Here is a 27236-nt window from a genome sequence, read left to right as displayed (position 1 = left end):
GCTAAACAGTGAACTGTATTTTTTTCTAAGAAAGTTGAAGGCTTAGTGTGTCTAGAATCTGATGGCTGGACATTATCAAAGAGCAGGATGGTTGGAGAAATAGGAGCAGAGGCTGAGAAAATGGAAAAAGCCAACTTGAATGAGTACAGGGTGATGACTGCAATGGCAGCAGGGTGGGGAGACCAGACTGCAAACTCCTGTGGTACTGTATCCCCAGGGCCTAGGGTTAGGCACTGGCACACATCAGAGATTTAGGAAAGAGCAACTGAAAGAGTAAATACATAAATGAATAAATGCAAAAGGATGAATGACATATCAGAAGGTAAAGTATAAAGAGCTAAAGAGATGAAAGGGCACTATACAGAAAACAGGGAAGTTCTTGTCTTAATCTATGACTAAAACTTAAAATGATTACCTACTGGAAGTAATACATTGTTCATTTGCAAGGATCTTGTTTTTGTGTGTACAGCCTGAGAACTCTTCTATGCCACTGCTGTCCTATAGCCAGCTCGAGAGTGCCTTTGTAGGGACTTGCAGGTTGCAAAGGTCAAAGGCCTGGGCACCATCATTGCTAATGACAAGAACTTTCACCTAAGAGTAGGCTGTGCCTGACAAGTATTCACACCACCCAACAACAGTAATAGCCCTCATTTATGGAGCATCATCTGGGTGCTCAGTGCTCTGCTGCACACTTGCATACACTGTCTCTAATCCTCAACTAACTGTGGGAAGTTGATATTATTCCCATTTTATAGACTAAGGATCTGAGGTTCTCGGCAAATAAGTAACTTGATCAAGATACTGCAGCTACCAGGATGTGAAGCCGAACCAGGATATGTGCATAGGTCTGCCTAAGTCCAACATGCCAGTCTGCTGGCTGCCACTGTCTTGCTGTCTGTGTGAGGACCAAGAGCATCAGCATAGTGGCTGAGGCAGTACGACCTACTGCACATCTGGAGGACTGATGGTGTAACAAACAAGGCTCATTTCTGGCCATGGCTCATTCTTCCACCTTCAGTGAGTCTCTTAGATATGTGGTCCATGTGTACCTCCTCTGGTCAGACACCCTGCTGCCTACTGATGAGTGAGGCCACCACTGAAATTCTTGTGCTTAGAATCCAAGGTAGTGGTTCCTGGAGAGTTCTCAGCAGACCTTCCTGCCTCCCACCTAAAGCTCAACTCTCACGACGAACAATTGCAGCCTTAACAGGCTGTCTCTGTAAAACGGTCCACTGAACATTTTGATAAAAATAATGGTTTTCCTCCCGCCAAGAGTACCATGTACACAGCAATTTAAATTAACATAATAGGAAACATTAGTAAATTAAGCCAATTTCCTTTGAGTTACAATACTCCCTATAAAGTGAACACTTTTCATTGTTAATTTTAAGCATACTGAATAATATAACTAAAAAAGTTCCATAAAGTTCTAAGAAATAGAAAAAAATTCAGACTATTCCCTCCTGCTCCCTATTTGTACCACAAAGACAAAACTGAGGCTAAAGTGATGATATGAATCCTGGTCCATCCTGGTCAACATGGTGAAACCCTGTCTCTACTAAAAACACAAAAATTAGCCAGGCGTGGTGGCTCGCACCTGTAATCCCAGCTACTCATGAGGCTGAGGCAGGAGAATCGCTTGAACCCCGGAGGTGGAGGTTGCAGTGAGCTGCGATCATGCCACTGCACTCCAGCCTGGGCCACAGAGTGAGACTCCACCTCAAAAAAAGAAAAAGGAGGCTCTGGTTTAGGCGAAGGAAGGACAGACCAAAAAGACAGACCAAAGAAAAGGTGAGAGACCAATGACAAAGCATCCCTGTGTCTGGATCTGGATAGGGGGTGGGCTGGGGGAGGGCAGAGGACAAAAAAAGGATGATCAGAGCTGTGCCCAATAGGGTATGCACCATAGAATAGGGTAACTTAATCTGTTAATCTTTCTTTTTTTTTTTGAGATGGAGTTTTGCTCTTGTCACCCAGGCTGGAGTGCAATGTTGCGATCTTGGCTCGTTGCACCCTCTGCCTCCGGGGTTCAAGCGATTCTCCTGCCTCAGCCTCCCCAATAGCTGGGGCCATAGGCATGGACCACCACACCCAGCTGATTTTTTTTTTGTATTTTTAGTATAGATGGGGTTTCACCATGTTGGCCAGGCTGGTCTCGAACTCCTGACCTCAGATGATCCGCCCACCTCAGCCTCCCAAAGTGCTAGGATTACAGGGGTGAGCCACTGCACCCAGCCAATCTATTAATCTTAATTTGTCAGCCTTAATGGGAAGAGGAATAGGATACAAGATTATCTGTACTTCTGACCAAGCTAGATTGTCCTTCATTCTGATGCAATAAGTTGGTCATGTTTTGAGGAACAACCAATAATAAACGCATCTAAGTTTCAAGAGCTGCTTCTGAGTCTCAGGAATTTTCTGGTACTTGTCATTGGCCTTTCAGAAGGTCAATAAAAGAGAAGGGGAAGGCTGGCCCCAACAAAAACAATAAAAAACAAACAAACAAACAAAAAACATGAAAAAGCAGAGAAACCTACCCATCTCCACAGCAATTTCACCTAAGCTCCATGCCCTGGTTGGAGACCCAGGATTAGGCAAAATCTGAGGGCTGCTGAAAGACAAAAAGCTTCCAGATTTTCAGGGTTTGTGGAAGTAAGGGAGTTTCTGTCATTTTGAAATGCTGTTCCTGAGGTCATGTGTACAGCAGATATTGAAATGCGATCCTGCTCAAATTAGATAACAGTTATCTTTAGGGAAAAGAAATCAATTGTTCTCTCTATCTGCTATTCACCTATGTGATATTAGTGGAATGCTATGAAAAATGAACATAATGGATAAATAAGTATATAATTAGTTATATTTTCCTGCCTGGATTAACTAAGTTCTACCATCTAAGTTACATTAAATTTTAAAATTATCTCTATATATTAAGAACATTACTAGTGCTTATAGTGTTTTTGCAGTCTTATAATAAAAATATTTAGCATTTTAAATTAAAAAAAAGTCAAATGAAATGCAGGATGAGGTGAGCCTCTCCTTTAAAGAAACAAGACTGCAATCAATCACGGATGACCTGCTCTCCCCCGGAATCACTGGGGATCCCTGCCAACTTGTTCTTTGCACAATGCTAGCCTTGCTCTTAAAAAGAGAAGCTTCTTACTTCAAAAGCACCTCAGGACCAGGAAACTCAGCTGGTTTTGGTCACACATTAGCACTGCATGCCTCCACATCTAAACTGAAAGCATCCCCCACTCTGCCATCCCCTCCTTACAGAAAGCTAAGGGACGCTTTTGTTCAAAGTGATTAATTGCTTCAAAAATGAAAAAACTCTTCCAACTATTGTTAAATCTAAGGAAAAACACAACTTAGTTTTGCTGTTTCAATTTACTCTATTACCAGCATCACCCCTAGTTCTCCAAACATGCATTTTAATCCCAGTTTACTGGGGAAAGAATTACCTGTCAGTCTCCTGGCTTATAAGAAAGAAGATAAAGTTAGAATGAAACTTCAGGATTAATTAATTGAGAGTACTGCATGTAATGTGTCTATTCTGAATGTTACTGCACACATCACAATGAAAGCAGTTTTATTTTCCATGGTTGAAATAAATTATGATAAATAATTCATTTCAATGGCAGAGATGTACTGTAGAGCAACAGCAACAAAATTGACGACACTACACACTGTGAGTCTCATTCCTGAATCTTCATTATCCATTTGAAACTTTTTACGAGTAGTAAATCATATTTCAAGTGGCTGCAGATCTCATAAAGCAGCTTGCTGCATTAAAATAAAACCAGAAAACCTGGGGCATTGGAAGGCTGCAGGGTTTGCCACTCAGCACTATTTGGGAAACTCTTTTTCACTCTTGCCAATAACAAACAGAACACTTTTCAATTTGATGTAAAAATTAAGGATTACTTGTCAAAAACACCATCTAAATTTCCTCTGGGTAGGAATGTTGGGAAGATCTGTATTTTTGAGCAATAATTTTCAACTCCAAAGCCACTTTCCCCTAATTTTTATTCAAGTGACCCTTATTTTTAGTTCAAGGTACTTCCTAAACGACCACCACATAGGTTCTAGAACCTCTAATGGCCTATACCAGCCTCTGGGGGTCCCCCAACTAGCAAACAATGTGTGCAAGCTTAAGAGAGTCTAACAAAGGCGCATGTGCTCTGATTCTATCTAAAAAGACCAGCCTATCGTCATAGGATAGGTGATTTTAAGTTGAATCTTAAAAGATGCGTAGAGCATTATCTGGGAAGAAGTATATATTTGGAAGAGGAAATAAAATGAGAAAAGCCACTGGAGACAGAGATTGGCATATTTGAGGAACGAACAGTCCATACCCAGGAGGTTTTTGAAAGAGACCTTTTGAGTGGCAGGGAGTAGATTTGAGGGGCAAAGAGTAGAAGACTGGGCTTGGTCCAGGCTATAAAAGGGCTTCTATGCCATGCTGAATATAGAAATGAGTTTGGGCTAATACATGAAGGGTAGCCTTCAAAGAATTTTTGAGGAGAAGGTGACATGATGAGGTCTGCCATTCAGAACAATACTGATTAGGTTCTGGAGAATAGCAATTACGGGTAAGTACTGGAGGCAAGGTAACAAGTTTAGATATTGCAAGAAGTTCAAAATGAGGGGAGTCAAGGGGTAGCGTAGCAGAGACAGAGAGAAACGGTCAGAATCCTTGACTGCATACCCCGTTTTCTTCCCAATGAAATATATCTAAGAAGCATAATCTTAGAAACACACTGAAGCTGTGAATAAACTCAGAGCTTTAGGAACACGGCCTCAGGCCAGGCGCGTGGCTCACATCTGTAACCCTAGCACTTTGGAGGCCAAGGTGGGCAGACTGCTTGAGTTCAGGAGTTTGAGACCAGCCTGGGAAACATGGTGAAACTCCGCCTTTACAAAAAAATACAAAAATTAGCTAGGTGTGGTGGTGTGTGGCTGTAGTCCTAGCTACTTAGGAGGCTGAGGTGGGAAGACTGCTTGAGCCCTGGAGGCTGAAGCTGCAGTGAGCCATGATCATGCCACTGCACTCCAGCCTGGGTGACTGAGTGAAATTCTGTCTCCAAAATAAATAAAATAAAATAAAACAAAAAGAACATGGTCTCAAAGTCAAGACTTCCAATGAAGAGAAGGATGCCAGACTGTTCCAGAAATGCTACATGTAGTGTAGACGTCGCTGCTGTTTAGGTGGCTGTAGCAACGAACTGAATCCTAAGCAATGTGCATATGCATCACAGAGATGACTACAAGCACACGTTTATATTAAATATTCAATGATAAAGTAAACTCTAACTGAGGCCATTCAAAATCAAGGAAGGGAGTGGGGAAACAGCAAGGCATGTTGCTAAACAGTTATCAGACATTTCCCAATTAATATCGTACTTCACAACAGAACAACATAAGCATAATGGCACCAGGGCAACTCATGCAGTCATCAAAGCAGAGTGCAATGAATATTGTAATGTACCAAGGAGAAAGAGTCTGGGAGAGAGTCCAAGAAATAGAAACTCTGAGAGACAGAGTCAGACACAAAAACAGAGATGTGGAGAAAGAGATGTGAGTCAGAGACACTTTCCCCAGTCTCTTTCTTTTCAATGGCCTCAGTTAGAGTTTACTACTGAATAATACAAACATATGCTTAATCTCTGTCGTGGATATGCATACTGCTTAGGGCTCATATATGCACGTGAACACTCAATCACCATGCTCATGAACTACAAAAGGATCCAAAATGTTTTCATTTTTTCATATGGGGAAAAAATTATTCTTGTGGACAATTCAATGGACCCTTCAGAAATACTTTCCATTAAATAGTAGAGTTTCTATTTAAACCATGCAGAATCTTCAGATTTGAGAGTTTTTATTTACAGTTATCTAATGGCATAGAAAGTGCTGGCCAAGAGGCCAGGGAGATGATTCAAAGATGCTACTTAGATTTGGAAGCTCTTTTTCCTTAATAATTACAAAGAGGGCCCAAGGAATGCTAGTGACTGAAAGTGTTGGGAACTGAACCTCATTCCTCAATTAAACATTTACTGACCACCTAATTTGGGCAAGGCTCTGTGTCAGACCCTGGAAATATACAGAGGAACAAGTCACAGTTCCAGCCCTCAAAGAGCTTACAGTTGAGTAGGGGAGGAGATACGCCGTACAGAAACAATGGCAGAAGATACAGTAAGTGGCCATAAAACAGAAGTTTACACAGGAGGCTTTTAGAAACCAGAGGAGGCTAACCCTGCCTAGGGGTGGAAGCAGCCAGGGATGGCTTCATAGAGAAGGTGACATTTGGATCTGTTGTTGAGAGTAAGAGAAGTTTGACAGTCAGGCAGGAAGAAGGACAAGCAGGTGCAAAGGTTTGGAGAAGAGTTTGGGGGAATGATGAGCAGTTCTGTGGGAATGGAAAGGGTGGATGGGGAGTACTGGTGGCAGATGAGGGTGATTACATAGGCTGGGCGCAGATCTTGTGTGCAGGAAATGGGGTGCCATTAAAGCTGAATAAATCTTTCTGGCAGTGATGTGGTAGTGAACTGCTGGTTTAACCATTCTCCACAGGGTCTGAGCCTTTAGGAGGTCTGGGCCATCTGACTTTTCCCAAGAAGATGCAGCTTTTGGCCGGGCGTGGTGGCTCATGCCTGTAATCCCAGCACTTTGGAAGGCCGATGCAGGTGGGTCACCTGAAGTCAGGAGTTCAAGACCAACCTGGCCAACATGGTGAAACCCCATCTACTAAAAATACAAAAAATTAGCCAGGAGTGGCGGTGCGTGCCTATAATCCCAGCTACTTGGGAGGCTGAGACTGGGGAATTGCTTGAACCAGGGAGGCAGGGGCTACAGTGAGATGAGATCATGCGAATACACTCCAGCCTGGGCGACAGAGCAAGACTCCATCTAACAACGACGACGACGACAACAACAACAACAACAACAACAACAACAACAAGAAGATGCAGCTTTCTTCCTTTTCTAGGATTGGGAAGCCACAGGCACAGAAGCTTTCCTGCTTGGGTCCTGTGCCTTGGTCAAGAGGACACTTCTTGGGTCCTATCTTGCTAGCTCTGTTGCCAGTACTCTGAGAAATGGCACTGACATTACTTCCCTTGGCCTATAGCACATAACTTAATAGTGTACCCTGTCAGGAATAGTTCTGTTTATCAGGAAGCTTTTTATTGATGTGCAACCTTCATTTTCCCTTTCTTAATATTATTCCATTATGCCAATACTCTATTGTGCCATGCTAAGTAATTCCCTTTCCTTCTTGGCATTTACATCTTCCAAGTATTTATAGACTTATCAAATGCCCCATTTAGTTGTCACTTAGGTAAGCTATACATATTTAGCTTCTTTAATCTGGCCCTATAAGCCGCCCTTCCATTCTCCTAAATCACTTGAGTTACTTTCCTCCAGATTTCTGTCAATTTGTTTTCAGACTCTCTGCAATGCGAGGGGCCCAGGAAAAAGATGAAGTTGGCGGGGGAGGGCTTACTCTCTTGAGGGGTAAGTGTACTAATGGCCTAGCGTGGAACTTCTGCCCTTAAAGTGCCATCTCCAAAACAGGCTAAGCCTCAGGACGGACTATGAATGCCTCTTGTTATCTACAAGGTTTCTTTAACCTGTGTATATCTCAAGTCAATCATATTCTATTATTAGCTCTTTTTACGTGCTAGGTGCACACATGTAACTACATACTTACTGAGTACCTACAGTGTGTCTGGTACCGTGCAAGGGACTTTTCCTTCTGTCTTTTCCCCTCCCTCTTCATTTCTCATACTTATTCACTGCTCAAGGAATTTCTGACCTCCTACTGTGTGTCAAGCACCATTGGACGGAATTGGATGAAGTGTGGTCTCTGTGGCCTTAAGGGCTCATGTAACCTTAGTATTTATTAATCTTTTACTGCCCACCCATCAAGTTGTTTCCTTCCAGTCTTAAGGGGTTCAGAGAGATCCCTAAATGCACTTATCTCTAATTGATGCTTTTAGTTCCCTGACCTTAGTGGAACTTGTTTGCCCCATTTAAATAAGAAGCCACATTAAATATGGGCATTCACACAGAGCTCTTTTTTAGGGTTTTCTTTCTGGCAGGTTGCCTTGGTGCCTAAGAGATTTCTCTTCAGACCTTGCACTTTTCATCACCGTCTTTCTTGGGAGTTTGACATTTTTTGTTTATAGGATCTCAACTAAGTATGTACTCAACTGTTTTCCTTTTCCATGGTACCAATGTTCCAGACCATAGAGTGGGCTGAGGGAGTGATGGACTGGGAGAGAATCGAAGACAGTGAGTCTTAACTAAAGTCTGGGCATGACACCACAGGAGGGAGTGGTTCAGCTCTCTGATCCTGGAGGCCAGTTCAGGTAAGCTATAGAATTCCCTTGGGTGAGGTGGTGTTATCTTCCAAGAGGTGGAGTAACTATTCCAAGGACATACAGTTAGCAAATAGTATAACTGGTATTCAAAACCAGGTATACCGACTGCAAAACCTGTCTGCTCTGATGGTTGTAAAATAGAAAGTCTCAACAAATATGGAGAATTTGCAATTTAGAAAGGAGGATGAAATTTCCATCATTTGAAAGCACTCAGTCTATATGCTTCTCAGCATGCTAAAGGATAGAGAATTAATAAGCAAGAATTCTAGGTTGCAAAGCATAAGAGGCAGCATTAATTCATGAAAGGACAGAGGATTAAGGAACCTCTTTTTACCTTGTTCTTCAAATAGGGATAAGATTGCAAACAAACAAGGAGTCTTCCTCAACACACTATATAAACTCACAGCTCCATCAGTGGCTACTGCTCATTAAACTTTCCATGAGTTAAGGCCAGGTGTGGTGGTGCACACCTGTAATCTCAGCACTTTGGGAGGATGAGGCAGGTGGATCACTTCAGTTCAGGAGTTTGGGACCAGTCTGGGCACTATGGTGAAACCCTGTCTCCACCAAAAATACAAAAAAATTAGCTGGGTGTGGTGGTGCACAACTGTAATCCCAGCTACTTGGGAGGCTGAGGTGAGAGGATCATTTGAGCCTGGGAAACAGATGTCGCAGTAAGCTGAGATTGTGCCACTGCACTCCAGCCTGGGTGACAAGGTGAGACCCTATTTAAAACAAACAAACAAACAACCCAAAAAACAACTTTCCATGAGTTAAGAGAAATGAATGTAAAGGTTGGATTCACATTTCCAGCACTCTACAGCACACTATACTTTGGGGAATCACATAATTTAACCTCCAACTGTGTGTAAAAACCAGTAATAACTGTAAAATAAATAAGTCATGCAATTTATTAAGCCTAGTCTTACTTTATACTGTGCCATTCTTTGAAGAAATTCAAGGAGCTTCTCACACCACTCACAATTCCACCAGAGTAATGAAGGCAGGGGAAACCTTCTCATTTACTCTGCTGTCTCTCTTAGACAAGGATGAAAGGGTAAGAAGAAATGCCACAAAGAAATAGGTTAAGGCCCTGAGAAACCTTAGTGTGGTATTATGAAAACTGTGTGAGATCTAGTGATAAGAAGCCTTAATTATAATCTAGATGCCACTATTTCCTAACTGTGGGACTTGGGCAAGTTCTTTCACACATCTCTGAATCTCTGCATAGGTCTCTCATACAGTCACTGTGGGATTACATTTGTTAATGTACCTAGACTCCCCAGTTAAAAAAAAAAAATCCATGTTGGCCTTATCTCCCTGTTAGGGTTATTGTGAGAATTAGAGACATTATGTATGAAGACATTATATGAATGGGAAGAATTATGAGGTACTATGGTTTGAATGTGTCCCCCAAAAAGAACATGTTAGAAACTTAATCCTCAATGTAACAGCATTAAGAGGTGATTAGGCATGAGGGCTCTGCCTTCATGCTTGGATTAATGCCATTATTTTGGGATTGGTTCTTTATAAAAGGTTGAGTTTGGCCTCCTGGTGCTCTTTCTTGCCCTTCCACCCACCTCCATTAGATGACACAGCAAGAAGGCCCTTGCCAGATGCAGACTCTTGACCATGGGCTTCCTAGTCTCCAGGACTGTGAGGCAAATACATTTCTGTTCATTACATATTACCCAATCTATGATATTCTGCTATAGTAGCACATCATGGACCAAGAAATTAGATTTATTTTCATTTTGGCCATTGCAAGGCAATGCCTGAAGTATGCAGGAGGAACAGGTAAGAAAAAAGTCAGTTTGGGCCGGGCGCGGTGGCTCAAGCCTGTAATCCTAGCACTTTGGGAGGCTGAGACGGGTGGATCACGAGATCAGGAGATCGAGACCATCCTGGCTAACACGGTGAAACCCTGTCTCTACTAAAAAATACAAAAAAACTAGCCAGGCGAGGTGGCGGTCGCCTGTAGTCCCAACTACTCAGGAGGCTGAGGCAAGAGAATGGCGTAAACCCGGGAGGCGGAGCTTGCAGTGAGCCGAGATTGCGCCACTGCACTCCAGCCTGGGCGACAGAGCGAGACTCTGTCTCAAAAAAAAAAAAAAAAAAAGAAAAAAGTCAGTTTGGGGCCAAGAATTTCAAACTCACACCACACCATGCCCTCATCCAGTCCAGTGGGTGTGATTTTGAGAATGCTTATCACAGAAAGAACATTAAGAAAAGCAAAACACAGGGATGGGACCAGGAAAGATCTTGGTGATCTGGCTTCAAAATCAAATTATCTCTGAAAGGAAGTCTTGGGCTTGGAATCTCCTGAAAGGATATTTTTCACATTTATAGTATAAATAGCAGGGACATTTTCCCCTCAAGGACACAAAAAAGTGGTACCTGCATATTGCTTTTCAAAGTGAAGGCCAATTTTACATGTTTATCGAATACTTTCTTTGTGTTAGGTAGGTCTATACTCATTGGTTCATTTTGTCCTCACAACTCTCCTGAGTCAAGATTCTGCCACTGCACTCTAGCCTGGGCGACAGAGCCAGACTCTGTCTCAAAAAAAAAAAAAAAAAAAAAAAGATTCTTTTGGCTGTCAGGACAGAGAGACTACCTCTGATAAGACTTAGGTCTATAAGGGGTAGTTTGACCCCGGACAAGGCAGTGCAGTCAAGTCTCTCAAGGGCTCAGAACCATGGACAAGGCAGCTGGCAGGGTATTTCTCAGTCTTTTTCTTTCTCTGGGGCTGCTTGGCCTCTCCTTTGAGATCCTCAGCATGTCTGCTTCTTTTTTCTCTCCTCTAAGACTGGCTATTTCTCTGAACATATGGCAGGGAATGGCTGCCTCATGGCTCTTGAGTTTTCAAGTCTTCAATTTAGGTGAGGACTAGTGGCTGACCAGCATCTTTACAATTTTTTTTTTTAAATAATTTTTTTTTTTTTTTTTTTTTTTTTTTGAGACGGAGTCTCGCTCTGTCGCTCAGGCTGGAGTGCAGTGGCATGATCTTGGCTTACTGCAACCTCCACCTCCCAGGTTCAAGCAATTCTCCTGCCTCAGCCTCCTGAGTAGCTGGGATTACAAGCACATGCCAACACATCCAGCTAAGTTTTGTATTTTTTTAGTAGAGACAGGGTTTCACCATGTTGGTCAGGCTGGTCTCGAACTCCTGACCTCATGATCCGCCCACTTTGGCCTCCCAAAGTGCTGAGATTACAGGTGTGAACCACCACGCCCGGCCAATTTAATTTTTTTTGTAGAGACAGAGTCTTGCTATGTTGCCCAGGCTGGTCAGGAACTCTTGGCCTAAAGCAATCCTCCTGCTTCAGCTTCTCAAAGTGCTGAGATTACAGGCATGAGCCACTGTGCCTGGCAACCAGCATCTTTTAAGTGCCAGTTTCTAAATCTAGGGAGGAAAGACTCTAACTGAGCCAGCTTGGGTCAAGTGTCTAACTCCTGTCCAATCAGTTCTAAAAAAGAAAAAAAAAAGTCCTAGGCTCAAGGACTGAAGACTCAATTTAGTTCTTGATTGAAGAATGCTGTATGGCTCTTCCTGCCACTCTTCCATCCCTGCCAATCCTGTTTCTAGGCCAGTTAGTTACTAGTACTGTATAGTGGTTAAGAGCACAGGTTCTAAGGCTGGGGGTGGTGGCTCAAGCCTGTAATGCCAGCACTTTGGGAGGCTGAGACGGGCAGATCACAAGGTCAGGAGATCAAGACCATCCTGGCTAACCTGGTGAAACCCCATCTCTACTAAAAAATACAAAAAACTAGCTGGGCGAGGTGGCGGGCGCCTGTAGTCTCAGCTACTCGGGAGGCTGAGCCAGGAGAATGGCGTAAACCCGGGAGGCGGAGCTTGCAGTGAGCTGAGATCTGGCCACTGCACTCCAACCTGGGCGACAGAGTGAGACTCCATCTCAAAAAAAAAAAAAAAAAAAAAAGGCACAGGTTCTGCTACTTACTAGCTGTATGATATTGGGTGAGTTATTTAACTTCTCAGAGCTATAATTACAATATTTTGATTATAGAGTGGAGATAAAATACCTATCTCACAGAGTATTGACGTAAATAGAAATATATACATGTATATACATATACGTATACATAAGGCACTTAGCACACAGCCTAGCATATAATTGATTCTACTGTTTTTTCATCATAATCATTCTCATTAAACTTCTCTCTCTGAGCCTGAGGTTTTCCTTCTATAGTGATGTCTTACATCCCAGAAACCCAGCAGGAAACAAGGCTTCTGTTACAGAATGAAGGAAAAGCTTAGGTCTTCAAGAAGGATGTATGAAGGTTCCTTGGAATGGTAAGAAAACATTACTGAATCACTATTTTCTGGCCAAGGTAGCCATCCTCTTTGTGGTAGTCACACAAATTTATGATCTGTCTGGTAAGTCCTGGGCCAGCTTCGTGTGATGCAGGGAGACGATCCCAGGTGTCATTTTCTTATGTCACAGAAACACTAAGAGTAGAAAGGCTGCACTTGTATCAAAACTTGGGAGTGCAAGTGAAATCCTAAATAACTTCTATTTGTGAAATAGAGATAAATGCTGCTATCTGTGTTATGTTAGCATAAAGACAAAGATGTTCTCTGCAGTGCTTCTTTTTCTGAGAATTCTTAAGGAAAAAAAAAAAAAAGACAAACCAAAAATCACTGAACGTCAACAGATAAAACCAATTCCTTTTGAGTACATATTGTTAAAAGCTTCCCAGAGTCGGGGTTAGTATTTAATCTATGGGTCAGAAATTTGCCTTGCAGAGGTTTTTTTTTTTTGTTTTTTTTTAAAGATACATTTAGTGAATTCTTTTTGTTCTTAATTTAAAATAATAGCAATTATGCCGGCCACTATTAACGAAGAGGCTAAAAACCATTTTGGTTGCCATTTGCCATACTGGTGAGTGACTGTTATAAAGCATGCCTAATTATTATTGGGCTAACCCTGTGTAGCTGTGCTTTCTTCCCTTATGAAATATTCTATATCTGCTTTACATGAATGTGAGCAAAAAGGTATGGCTGTTGTTCATTTTTCACCACTCCCTTGCTATCCTGAGAACATTTGTTGCAGACTAATAACTAAACTGTAGGTAAAAGAGAGATGACAGATTACAGTCCCCTTTAATTCATAAGGAAAGCATTTGGAGCCCCTGAGAATACCAAATCAAGCCACTGGCACCCAATGGCTTCACACTAAGTTCCAAACCATATCATATTTTTTAGTTTAAAGACAAAGTCAAATGGATATGTGGCTTATTTATTCCAAATTCTTCTTCATGAAGAGCTGCCTTCTTTTTTTCTTTTAGCTCCTTGTAAAACATTATAATTCCCCTATTCTATAAACATACAAATATAATTGTAAAATGACATCATTCTGTTTTCATTTAATTACCCCTGAAATGCTTTCTATTTAATATTCATTACTCAAAAGCTAATTTAAAAGAGAAAGAGATGTGACTTATTCAAAAAGATGTACTGTCATTCACAGCAATAGTTATCTAATATACAGAAGTTAATAAAGCAGATTAATCTACAAGTCCCTTTAAGCCATTCTTGAGTTTTGAACAACTGCCTCTTTGACCTTTCACCTCCATGCTGTGCACCAGTAGCAGGTGCCAGCTGAACAGAAATTATGGCTGCTGTGTTTGGACGCAAAATCTTTTCTTACTTTGCTTCTGACCAGCAGCTGACCCTGTAGGAGTGATTGTTTCTGGTGCCGGCCTAAAGGCTACATAAACCAGTAGCAGATAAACAAAAGGCTACATATACCAGCTGCCTTGCCTAAGGGTACTATCCTAGACTGACACCTCCACTCCTTCTTCAGCGTTCCAAATTGCTCCTTGTTTGTTTCCATACATGCATTTCATCCATGTTATTTTGTGTGAGGGGTGGGGGTAGGGGAAGCCCCCCTCAAAACAACAACAACAAAAAAACCCTCTGCTCCCCGAACTTGACTTTTGAGTATTCCATGTCAAACTGTGCCATTATAATGCTAATCCAGGCCTGATTTAGCAACTTTAATAAGAGGCTAAACCTTCTTGTAATTAGATAATAAAATTTTATTATGTATTTTAATATTAAAAGTCTTAAAATCAAACTCTTCAAATCATACACTGGCACAAAACTAAGGTGCTTACATATCATAGCCTCAGAAAATGGGAACCTGAAAAAGCACATTGTGGCTAATTTTTCATTCTCAGAAATGTAAACATGGAATTCCTATGTGGTAATAGTGAAAGCTCCAATACTCTTAATTATGTACAGGGAAGAATGAATCTATTCAAGTATGAAGCACACTGTACCATTTCCAGCAACAGCATGAGATGACTTTGACAGTTATTTCTTGGATACAAATTACACAAGTATAAAAACAATCCCCATAATGATTAAATGCAGTTATGTACATAGGAGAATACCAGTGCAAATGGTAACATATTTAAATAGTTTTCCTTCATTAAAAAAATTATATATGATATTAAACCATCAATCACTGCTGAGGCACAGGAGTTTAAATGTATTGTCACTGGCTGAAATAAATGACTTGGAGACTGGATTCTGGCTCACTCAATATGGTGTCTTTGCTGTTGCTTAGTCACCCAACTCTCTGCTGGTTTGGGTACATCTGGTGGATTCCATCCCTTTCAATTAATAAGGCAAGTTATGCTATCAATGGGTTACATCCTTAAACTGTGCTTAGAGGTCGAAAAACACATGTCCTAGTGGGGGTTGGGGTGGGGGTTCCTCTCTGTTCTGTTAACCATTTGGAACAATATCTGAAGTACTTTTTTCTTTCTTCACCCATGTTTAGAATAAAATTTTCTTTTAGAATTTCAGCAAGGTTATTCTGTAGTATATTATGATATAATCTTATCTTAGCATTTCCATTTGGTTTATTATGTAGCAGTCTATCACTACACTAGGTTTGATACTTAAAATTACTGCCTGCGATCATACTTCTGAAAACTAATATTTTGGGGGTTTACTCTGCAAATACTCATTGACTATCATGAAGTGTCAGGCTCTGCTGGGTGCTGGGACAAGTATCAGGACGTAGGTGATCTTTGAGGGAGGAAAAAGTCACTCTATAAATATGTATTCTTATGGCTACAATGTTAATTTGATGACTTATACATCAGTAACATATATTTTTAAGCGTTTTTTGTTTTAAAATGCCATTTTTGTTACTATTGAGATAGTCATTCATCAAATATTTCTATAATAAAAATTAAATTAAAATGGCAAAGATATGGTTAATAACAAAGGATCTGGACTAGATTATTCTTGTAAAGATAGGTAAGTACTTTTATAACATCACACGTAAAATGTCACCTTGATATTAAAAAAACTAGTGTTTCTCTATTTTTAAAATTATAAACATTAACTTTCTAAACTGATCTCTTGAGGCAATGGTCACAAATTTTTCATTCTTAAGAGGTTTACTCTCTTTTGGGCTTTTATTACCTGGTTGTTACCTAGATACTTTTGTCCAGTCCCAGACCTCTTAAATATTTTATTTTGATCCTTAGTAGTTAGATTTTGTACACACACACACACACACACACACACTTGACCAAACTAAACTCTATTTTTATCTTAAACAAACCTGGCTATTTTGAAGAAAAAGAAAGTTTGAAAAGTATTGAGTGAGTTTCATTTCATCTCCTGTTTCTTGTATTCCTTGTGTGCAAAGATGTAACCCAAAAGTGATAAAATATTCCCTTTAAGTTCAAGTAGACAAGTATAGTAAAAGTAAAAGCAAGAGCAAAATAAATTAAGAACCCCCAAAGCCCTAGATTAAGTAAAATCAAAATAACTATATCCTTTTAAAACTAACCAAAAAAGTATGCTTAAAAAGTTAGCAAAAAACCATACAGAAATAAAAATATCACTGCAGCAGTGCTGTATGGGATGGCTGTGAGAAATACAAGGTATCATGCATTGGGGGATCTTAGTTCTGAAATTTCTTAAGATTCTGTGCTACAGAAGTGGAAAGCTGGTATCCAGGCATACAGTGTTGTCCCGCCAAGTGTTTCTATTTTTTTTTTTTAATTTTTTTTTTTTTTTTTTAAATTTTCAATCAGTGGCCACATCTAAAAACCTGAATTTCTGGCTGTTCTTCAAGGGAGAAATTTCAATGTATCTGGCAACACTGGGTCTGACCTTCTTATAAGGCAACAATTGGCTGGAGGTGTGCTGAGGCTGCCCCCTTTAGACAGAGACGTGCACTCAACTTTAGGATTCCTTCCTGTCTACCTCATTCAGGTTTTTTGCTTCTTGGCCCTATAGGCATCTTAGTTTGTGACACCTGGTATAGTTATAACGGACAGGAAAGTGAGAAGGAGGCTCAAAGGAACTCAGGTATAGATTCAGACTTTAAGAATGACCACTGATAGAGTTAATGGTACTCAACAGCAGAAATTTCCTTTAGGAAACAGAAGCAGTTTACAACCAGAAAGAGGTTAAAAATAGCATTCTATGCTGATGAATCAGGGGTGAAAGTCAGGACAGTGAACAGAGATGTGCTGGATACGGGAGAGAGATGCAAAGCACATGTTGCTTTCCTATCATCATTTCACAGCTGCCATATAGATTCTGTCCTAGAAAAATCAGGTTAAACCTCAAGAGCTACCTCGGAGGCATTAAAGAAAAGTCACAAAGGACATTATAACACAGCCGTACTACTACATTCTGATCTTCTCAAGACTACATGTCCTACTACATTATATACCTTCAACATCTGGCTATAAAATTAATGAATGGGTGTGGGCGTAGAATAAGAAAGTGGAAGCTTGGTTAGGTCTGCCTTGGTGGTGGTGGGAGCCACAGGGCTTTTTTTTGCAGCAGCTGGCAAAGCCACCTCCTTCTCCCTTGCCCGCTGCCTCTCTGGGTCACTGCCCATCTGTTTTGTCCTGGCTGTAGTATAATGCGGGGGTATAGAATGACTGCTTTAAACCATTCTACCTTAAGGATGGCCCCAGTGGGACTTACTGGAAGCTCAACTTGCCTCATGTTATGTGCTCAAAACATACGTACTTTAGATGAGAAGCCACTAAACAAGGGAACAGAGATAGCTTTGTGTTTAAGCATGTGAACCCTAGAGTTAAACAGATTTCAGTTAAAATTTAGTTCTTCCAGTTACTGACTTTGTGACTTTGGGAATGTTTCCTAATTTTTTTGTGCCTCAGTTCCTATATCTGTAAAATGGTAATGATAATACTACACCTTCACAAAGATACTGTCATGATTAAACCAGATAATGCATACGTAAGTAGGTTAGGCTAGTGCCTGCACATAGTAAGCACTTACATTTGAAAAGTTTTATTCCTTACATTTCTAAATTTTAAAGCTTTTATTTTAGGTTCGGGGTACATGTACAGGTTTGTTATCTAGGTAAATTGCATGTCACAGGGGTCTGGTGTACAGATTACTTTGTCATGCAGGTAATAAGCACAGTACCCCCGATAGGTAGTTTTTTGATCTTCACCCTCCTCCAACTCTCTGCTCTCGAGTAGGCCCCGGTATCTGTTGTTCCCTTCATGTCCATGTGTACTCAATGTTTAGCTCCCACTCATAAGTGAGAACATGCTGTATTTAGTTTTCTGTTTCTGCATTAGTTCGCTTAGGATAATGGCCTCCAACTCCATCCATGTTGCTGCAGAGGACATGATCTCTTTCTTTTTGATGGCTGTGTAGTATTCCATGGTGTATATGGTATATATATGTACCACATTTTCTATCCTGTCGACCACTGATGGGCATTTAGGTTGATTCCATGTCTTTGCTATTGTGAATAGAAGCACGTACATTTTGCCAATATTATTTTTTTCCCCACTATGTATATGCATAATATATGCATTGATTGCTGTTAAAACCAAGATTGTAGCACCAGGTGCAAACACTATGTTATGTAATTTGAGTTCCTATTTTCCAATTTCAGTGTCATTAATAATGACATATCCCTGGCTTCCTTTAAACTTTTTAAATCCGTTATTACCTGATCCAGTTGTGAATGTTCTTTCAGTTTGTTTTTGATATCAATATACTACTGTATTATTGAGAATAAAGTTGTAAATCAACCAGAGTGAGCTAATGGTTTACATAAAGAGCATACTTTTTATTTAAGGATCACTAGAAAAGTCTTTATTAACATTAGAACATCTGACTATTCTTTTTAAGAGGACAAGAGATATGACTGTATTTCATCTGCTTAAGTGTTTTTGACTGTAAGAGTCTTGCTAAGGTTCCTGTAGGCCAAAATCTCAACATCAGTTAAATATGCGACTGCATTTTCTCCTACTTAGTATTATGGAATGGAATCTTAAGTATGAAAGATGTCTTGTATAGTATGTCAAAATGTTGAGCAATATCATTTCAGTCTAAACACAGAAATGAAAAAAGAGCAGATGATTTCCCTTTTGCTGTAATTCACTTTGGGATGCATGTCATGAAGAGCACTATACAAAAGCAATTTTCATTGATTGACTGACTGATTGAGGAAAAGGGTGAATGTTCTTTCAGCTTAAGTCCCTACTGAAGTATGATTTTTATAGCTCCTGACAGCTCTTCACAATTTGTAGTTAAATGCCATGTTAGCAAAAAAACAAACAAACAAACAAAAAAAACACACACACATAAAAAGGAGGGAGAAAAGGGAGAGAAAGAAAATCACAATTAGAATTTCTTTTGGATTTCAGTACAGTTGACTTGAGCAAAATAGATAAACAGACGAGAGTAAGATGAATTCAACCCTAACTGCTCTAATTCCTCTATGCAATATATTAAGGTTTTCAAGACTATAATTGCTAAAAATACCCCTTTTAACAAATTAATTGCATAATAGTCCTTGTTATATTTCTGTGGAAGGTGCTACAATTTCTAGAGCAATTAGTTTTAACTGGAATTCTGATTTAGAGAAGCTTTCAGGATCAGTGTCTTATTCTAATAATCTCACAAATTACATATAACTATGTGTTATGGATACAAATACTTACTGACCAGTGATGAAACTGAAAAAATTTCACAAAGAAATGTTGTCTTCCAAATTATTGTAGCAGATCAGTGTCTTAGCTGCTATGAATTGGTAGTAATTAGTAATTTGATCACTGTTACTGTTGGTCTCTCCTTAAAATTTTAGTTTATCCTTCTAATAACATAAAAATGCTTGGGGAATTTTCCACCTTAATTTATGTAAACTGGGTTTTTCTCAATTGTTAGGTCAAAGCAATGCTGGTGACGCAATTGTTTTTACTTCAAATAGATTCACGTACAGTGGACCTTCATATGGACTAAATTTTAATGCTTGCAAAGTTAGAGTTGTTTGCAAAATATGAAAAATGGCTTATTTGGAGAACATTTTTAAAAATTTTGAAGCTCTAAAGCCAAATAGCAGGGAATAATAAACACATTTCCAGGTGAGAGGCACATAAAATATCTTTCCCAGGCTGCTATATACAAATGGAAAGGCCTGTAAGGATGTTGGAAAACCTTTATGTAGGTTCATGCTTCCTTTACTATGGAAGCTTGAGGAGATAACTTTTGCAATTTGGAATTAACATTCCTCATGCAATTATGCTTCCAGCAAAATAGGCCCAGGTTGGGGGGAAAAACAGTTCAAACTAGTAAATAATTGCAGTATCATTGTATCAGTTTAGTTTAAAGAGCTGACAAACCCTCTCTAAACTCCAAGCACAATTAGTCATTAGGGTCTAGTTTTTCAGAACTGTTAAGCAATTTGTAATCCATTCCTTTTAATAGGGTTAGGCATTACTTAACCGACACAGATGCCTTGAAAACTGAAACCTCAAGTTATGAAGCAGTAACCTTGTTCATTACCTCCTGTGATAGGCAAATCATCTATTAAAAACAGCATTTAATGGGCAACCAATGAATAATCAATGGCTCACTTTTCATCTGCGTGTGAAAATGAAAATAACCCAATACAAGATCCTGCTGGTGACAGGCTGAATCTTGGGTTCTGCTGCTCTTCAGGGCTGATTTACAAGGTCTTGGAAGGCTGATGTAAACAGATGATCAATGGGACCCATCCCTGCTAATAATAACCCCCAACTGGCCCACTCCCTCTTTTTCAAGTCCATCCCTTCAGGCTATTCGTTCTGTCCAGCTAATTCTTCCCACTGCTCCTGCCTGCTGCTTTTACTCTGGCCATCCGTTCAGTCCAGCCGACTCAGAAGTAATTTTATACGCAGCAGAGAGCGGGTGGAATTGATTTTTCACTCAGCGCTCTGTTCCCATCTGAATAATTATCAATTTTACTGCCTCATAAAGGGAAGAGTCAAAATTTCAAATCAATTCAAAAGAGCTTTTGAGACGACAGAAACTGTGCATAAGAATAGAGGTCAAAGTTGTCAGTGACCTAAGGAGATGATGTCAGATATTACTATACCTAATAGCTGACATCAGAGGCACTCAAGATGATATAACCTAGTACTAATGCAAATCATATTTATGCTGACTACCAGAGCCCAGTCATTAATATTTAAAATGCTATCTGAAAGCCTACATTCCAAATAAATAGAATGTATTCCACTGTTAATAAAGATATATCACTACTTACTCATATGCTATAAAGTGAAGGATTACCAAGTATTATTAACACACAGAAATTACTTAAACCAACAAATGCATGCTAATTCTGAGTAAAGACAAACTTGATTTGTCTCCTGCTCAACCACATTACTTGCTTTGCAAAATCTGATATGGTATTTTGTCTAGGGCCATAGTCTATTGATTTTTGCTAAAATTTTCTACCAACTTAAAAGTTTCTGCCAAAGTTTATGGGAGAATACTGTGATTATGGCTGAGCACTGGTAGGAGTGATTTGGTGGCAGACTTGTCCCTTGCCATGGTGGGGTAAAGACTGGGTCTGATTCCTGGCCAATCCATGAATATATATATATATATTTTTTGGTGGGGACATGCTCTAAGTCAGTGATCCTCAACCTTCTCCATGTAAAACACATGAGTGCTGTGATACAGTCCCACCAGTGCCAGTGGCTACTGCATTTGGGTGGGTTGGGGAGGGAGGAGAGACGCACTGACATTTTGATAGCACGTGTATTTTGAAAAGCCACTCCAGGTGAAGCAGAGATATTATCTTCACCTTGAATATCAATTGTGTGAGTAGTAAGGACTTGGGCTTTTGAGTCAAACAGACCTTGCTTCAAATTCCAGCTCTACCACTTTCCAGCTGATCTCTCTGTACCTCAGTTTATTCATCTGTAAAATGGGGATGCTGATACCCACTTTTCGGGGTTGTTGTGGGGTCTAAATGAGGAGACTTCTCCGACAATACTCCCTCCCCTTATATTTCACTTTCTTTGTCATCACTATGTTAATTAAATTATCAAATAACTGGTGAGTTACTTGTCTCTTTGTCCCATGGCAAGAAATTTTGTAAGGAGATAAATTATGTCTTAGGAATCTTAACAGCTCTTGCACCTGGCACATAATAAATTCTCACTAAATGTGAGATACCTTCCTTTTTCCTTTACATTACCAACACGTTGTAACAGTTCCAGGGTCACACCAAATAATTATAGGTCTACAGCCCTTTGCCTAGTTACACAAAATATGAATGACACCCATTATCCCTGGAAAATAACTGGTTAACTGAAACATCACCACAAATAAAGTTTACATAATTTCATTTAAATATTAGCAAAAACTGACAGCCAGGAAGGCACCCTCTTTCACAGCTGTCTCATTCTGTTTTCATCATTTACTGATATAGAGTGACATTTTTTCTTTTTCTTTTTTTTTGAGATGGACGCTTGCTCTGTTGCCAGGCCGGAGTGCAGTAGTGTGATCTTGCTCACTGCAACCTCTGCTTCCCAGGTTCAAGCAATTCTCCTGCCTCAGCCTCCCACATAGCTGGGAATACAGGCACACACCACTATGCCCAGCTAATTTTTGTAGTTTTAGTAGAGACAGGGTTTCACCATATTGGCCAGGCTGGTCTCGAACTCCTCACCTCATGATCCACCTGCCTTGGCCTCCCAAAGTGCTGATATTACAGGCGTGAGCCACTGCACCCGGCCGACATTTTCTGATGATTGCAGGCAACTTATTTGCTCCCTAACGGTCATACAGCCACACACTATTGACGTGTTTACATTTGCAAATTACAAACTATTATGGATGTAATTTGGCAAAAGAAAACAACTGAAAACAGGATGAAGGTACTTTCCAAATTTAGTAGAATTAGAAAATATAGTGATGAGGCTAGGTGCAGTGGCTCACACCTGTAATCCCAGCACCTTGGGAGGCTGAGGTGGGAGGACTGTTTGTGCTCAGGAGTTCAAAACTAGCCTGGCAACGTGGCAAAACCCCTTCTCTACAAAAAAAAAAAAAAAAAAAAAAAAAAAGAAAGAAAGGAAAATATAGTGATGGCATAGCCATAAAAAATGGTATTGTTCTTTTTGAAATATTTTTGGCATGTACATTTAAAAAAATTTTTTTTAAATTTTCTTTCTTTTTTTTTTTTTTTTTGAGATGGAGTCTCGCTCTCTCGCCAGGCTGGAGTGCAGTGGCGTGATCTCAGCTCACTGCAACCTCTGCCTCCCGGGTTCAAGCAATTCTTCTGCCTCAGCCTCCCGACTAGCTGGGACTACAGGTGTGTGCCACCATGCCAGGCTAATTTTTGTATTTTTAGTAGAGACGGGGTTTCACCATATCAGTCAGGCTGGTCTTGAACTCCTGAACTCATGATCTGCCTGCCTTGGCCTCCCAAAGTGCTGGGATTACAGGCGTGACCACCGTGCCCAGCCTAAATCTTCTTATTTAAGGATAGGGTCTTGCTATGTTGCCCAGGCTGGTCTTGAACTTCTGGGCTCAAGCAATCCTCCTGCCTCTGCCTCTGGAGCAGCTGGTACTACAGGTACTGCACCTTGCAATATTCATTTCTTATGCATGCCGTTACTGTTATTTGCACAAGCGAGTTTTTTAAAATGGTATTAAACTTGGACCTAACCCATTAGCTACTTAGAAAATACATTAGAAAATAAACAAATTGTGGCTTTATTACTTATTAGTTAGATGTTATTGAACATATTACCTAACCTATCTGAACCAAGATTTCTCATTTTAAAATGGCAAAAATAACAACTATGATATGATGAATGAAATTCCTAGCAAGCTGCCTGGCATACACCAAGAGTCCAGCAAATTGCAGTCTCCCAATATACCGGAGTATTCATAAGGCAAACTTAAGATGACATTATCAGAGACACCAGGAGAGAAATTAGGGGCTGACTGTTTCTAGTTCCAGTTTTGTCTAATTTTTCTCAGGCCTCTGGAAAAACTATCCTCTTTTTGAATTCTTGCTCCACTGAGGTGAGATGAACAACCCAGGTATTTCTTGAGGGTAGGCAATCCTAAGGCCTGTGTTTTTTCCCCACTTTCAGGGAAAATACTCCCAGACTATATAATATATACAGACACATACACATATATGTATTTATTTTATATATACATATATGTACACACACACATACACACATATATCTATATATTTTTAACCAGTGTAAAAAGTCTTGGCAAGACCGGCTGCTCTAAGATAAATTCAGGGCCAGGTATGGCTTCTGGGAACATTCGTTTCATAAGCCAGGTGATCACCCACCAGTTACCTGCTGCAGGACATCTGGGTTTTGCTGCATAAAATGTAATAGTCTCTGGCCAGCCTGGGTAGCCTCTCTGCACCGAAGTGGCTTCTTGCCCTCTTTTGCTATGTGCTTGAAGAGGTAGGTGACGATGTAGTCTAAACTGGTACAGCAGCTGGAGGAGACAACTGTATCTGTACAAATAGTAAATAAGAATTCATTTGCATTACTTAAGTTTTTGCTCCATTTGATTACATAATGGCTCCATTAAAAATAATTACTTTCTGATTTCAAAGTGCTTTTATCAAATTGCAAGTTCTTTGAGGGCAGGAATTTGTTTTTTTGAGACAGAGTTTCATTATCGTCACCCAGGCTAGAGTGCAATGGCGTGATCTCGGCTCACTGCAACCTCCGCCTCCTGGGTTTAAGCGATTCTCCTGCTTCAGCCTCCTGAGTAGCTGAGATTATAGGTGCACGCCACCACACCCGGCTAATTTTTGTATTTCTAGTAGAGATGGGGTTTCTCCATGTTGGCCAGACTGATCTTGAACTCCTGACCTCAGGTGATTCACCCACCTCGGCCTCCCAAAGTGCTGGGATTACAGGTGTGAGCCACCGTACCCGGCCAGGAATTTGTCTTATATAACTCTTTGAACCCAGTGTCTATTATAGGGTCTGGCCTAGAGACACATAAATAAATGATTCCTGGATTGATTAGGCACATTTTCCCATCTGCGACCTTAACAACCTCTTTTCAGTTCAAGTGACTGTTTATTAAGTATCTACTTAGTGCAAAGTGTAAGTATCTACTTAGTGCAAAGTGCTCTGTTTTACAGGAAACAGTGGTCTAACCTCATTCTGGTGTCAAAGAACTCATGGTTTAGTGTGCAAGTCACTGTAGCATAATGCTGTGTAAAAATGACAAATTGAGGATTTTGAGGGAGGGATCATATTTAGATGGGGATCAAGGAGAGTTTGGTGAAGGAGGCAGCACCTGATACGGGTTTCAAAAGATTATTCCAATTAGACATAAGGAAGGATACTTTTCAGGTAGAGGGATTAGCACAAGGCAACAATGTGGTGGGAAAGATAGGGATTTTGGAACCAGACAGTTCTGGTTTCAAGTCCCATCTTTGCCAATTACTTGCTGTGTTGCTGATCTGAAAGAGCTACTTCACTTCTTTTCACCATTTATAAAAGACTTTGCAGAGTTGAATGAGAAGACAATGACAAGAAGTTCATTAGTAATAAAAACAGCTGACATTTATTAAGAGCTTACTATGAGTTACTGTGTTAACTGCTTTACATAAGTTATTATTTTTAATTCTCACACAGCACTATAATAGTTACTGTTATTATTTCTATTTACAGATGAGGACACTGAATTTTAGGGAGCTTAGGTGACTTGTCCATTGTCACACAGCTAGAAGACTGCACAGCCAAGGTATGAAAATAAACAAGAAGTTGGACTCTGGATCTGTACTCTTTTTGAAAATTTTATTGTATTTTTTATTTTTTTGTTTCAGTAATTTTTGGGGAATAGGTGGTTTTTGGTTACATGAATAAGTCCCTTAGTGGTAGTTTCTGAGATTCTGGTGTACCCATTACCGAAGCAATGTACACTCTACCCATTATGTAGTCTTTTATCCTTCACCCCACCTACCTTCCTTCTACCTGAGTCCCCAAAGTCCACTGTATCATTCTCATGCCTTTGCGTTCTCATAGCTTAGCTCCCACTTATCAATGGGAACATACGACATTTGTTTTTTCTGGATCTGTATTCTTAACCACTACATTAAAACTAGGCAATAAGCAAAAATATATGTAAGCACCAAACACCTTTTTGTTGTTGTTGAGATAGGTTCTCACTCTGTCACCAAGGCTAGAGTGCAGTGGTGTGATCTTGGCTCACTGCAGCCTTGACCTCCTGAGCTCAACTGATCCTCCCACCTCAGCCTCCCAAGTAGCTGGGAGTGTAGGTGTGCACCACCATGCCTGGGTACTTTTTGTATTTTTTGTAGAAGTAGGGTTTTGCAAGTTGCTCAGGCTGGCCTTGAACTCCTGGGCTCAAGCGATCTGCTAGCCTCAGCCTCCCAAACTGCTGGGATTATAGACATGTGCTACCAGGCCCAGGCTAGAACGCCTTCTTAAATCACAATGGGCACTCAAAACATGGCAGTAACTACTGGTTTGCCTCATGGTAAAAAGAGAAGGGTATATTCAAGAAGTAGAACTTTTGATTTCAGAGAGAGAATGTGTAGAGGATATGTAAGAGAAGGCTGACAGAGCAGGTGGAGGATCTTACTTGAGGGCATCCAATAGCGGAGTGTAACATTTATATTTAACATGAAAGGTTAATGGAGCTGTTATTGAGTAAGTGTCAAGTAAGTGACATGACAGAGCAACCATTTATTATCTCCTTTGTACACTAAAATTATTAACTCATTTACTTGTAACAACTACTTTGTATAGTAAGTATAATTTGCATTTTAAATGAGAAAACTGAAGCTTAGAGATTAAGTTGCTTATCAGAAGTCCATGGTTTTGAATCAGCATGACACCACCCACATTTTTTGGCTACCGACAACATTTGCACATGATCCCTGGGAGTTCATGATTAGTAAGAGAAACCGTTAACAAGAGCAACAATTAAAATGGTGAACAGGTAGACTCAGAAGAGGAGAAGTAGACTTAGAGAGTAGGGTTGGGAAGCAGATTATAAAATTCCTAAGGGAGTAGTTTCTCATTCATCTTATTCATCTCTGAGGTTCTGAGACATATGTATGTCTGACATAGATTACAGGTGAAATATCAGCAGAATTAATTAAAGAATGTGTAGCTAAAGGTAACCTCAGAAAGTTTTCTTAGAAGAAGGTCTTGAGTTGTGTTTAGTAATAATGCCCAGCATTGATAAAACACTACAGTTTAAAAGCTCACATTTATCATTTTAGAGAGAAATGTCATGAAAAATAGAAAGAGGGAAGTTTTGGGGCAAGTTTTGAAGTACAGTCATATGCATTTAACACAGAGGAAAACGGTATCTAATATAGGATCATGAGGGATGAGGAGTTGAATGGAGGTCTTAAAGACAGCCGTGGACTATAGTTCTGGAAAACTGTGGAATTACAAAGCTTTTAAGAAAGGAGCTTTTCCAAAGGTTGGTTAATGGATACAAAAGTATAGCCAGATAAGAGGATTAAGTTGTACTGTTCTGTAGCACTAATAAGGTGACTA

General features: G+C 40.1%; 1 protein-coding gene across 1 annotated transcript in view; it reads right to left on the bottom strand.

Annotated features, from left to right (window-relative positions):
• Window positions 1–27236, bottom strand: part of RANBP17 (RAN binding protein 17) — a 439101-nt gene that overhangs the window by 10485 nt on the left and 401380 nt on the right. Inside the window, exon 25 of the mRNA XM_015141394.3 lies at window positions 24030–24196. Within this exon, the coding sequence (XP_014996880.3) occupies window positions 24030–24196 (167 nt within the window). The remainder of the gene's footprint in view (window positions 1–24029; window positions 24197–27236) is intronic.

Source organism: Macaca mulatta, chromosome 6, assembly GCF_049350105.2.
Source record: "Macaca mulatta isolate MMU2019108-1 chromosome 6, T2T-MMU8v2.0, whole genome shotgun sequence".
Lineage (NCBI taxonomy): Eukaryota > Metazoa > Chordata > Mammalia > Primates > Cercopithecidae > Macaca > Macaca mulatta.
The sequence above is the reverse complement of the archived record's forward strand: the minus strand, read 5'-3'. Positions and strand labels throughout refer to the sequence as shown.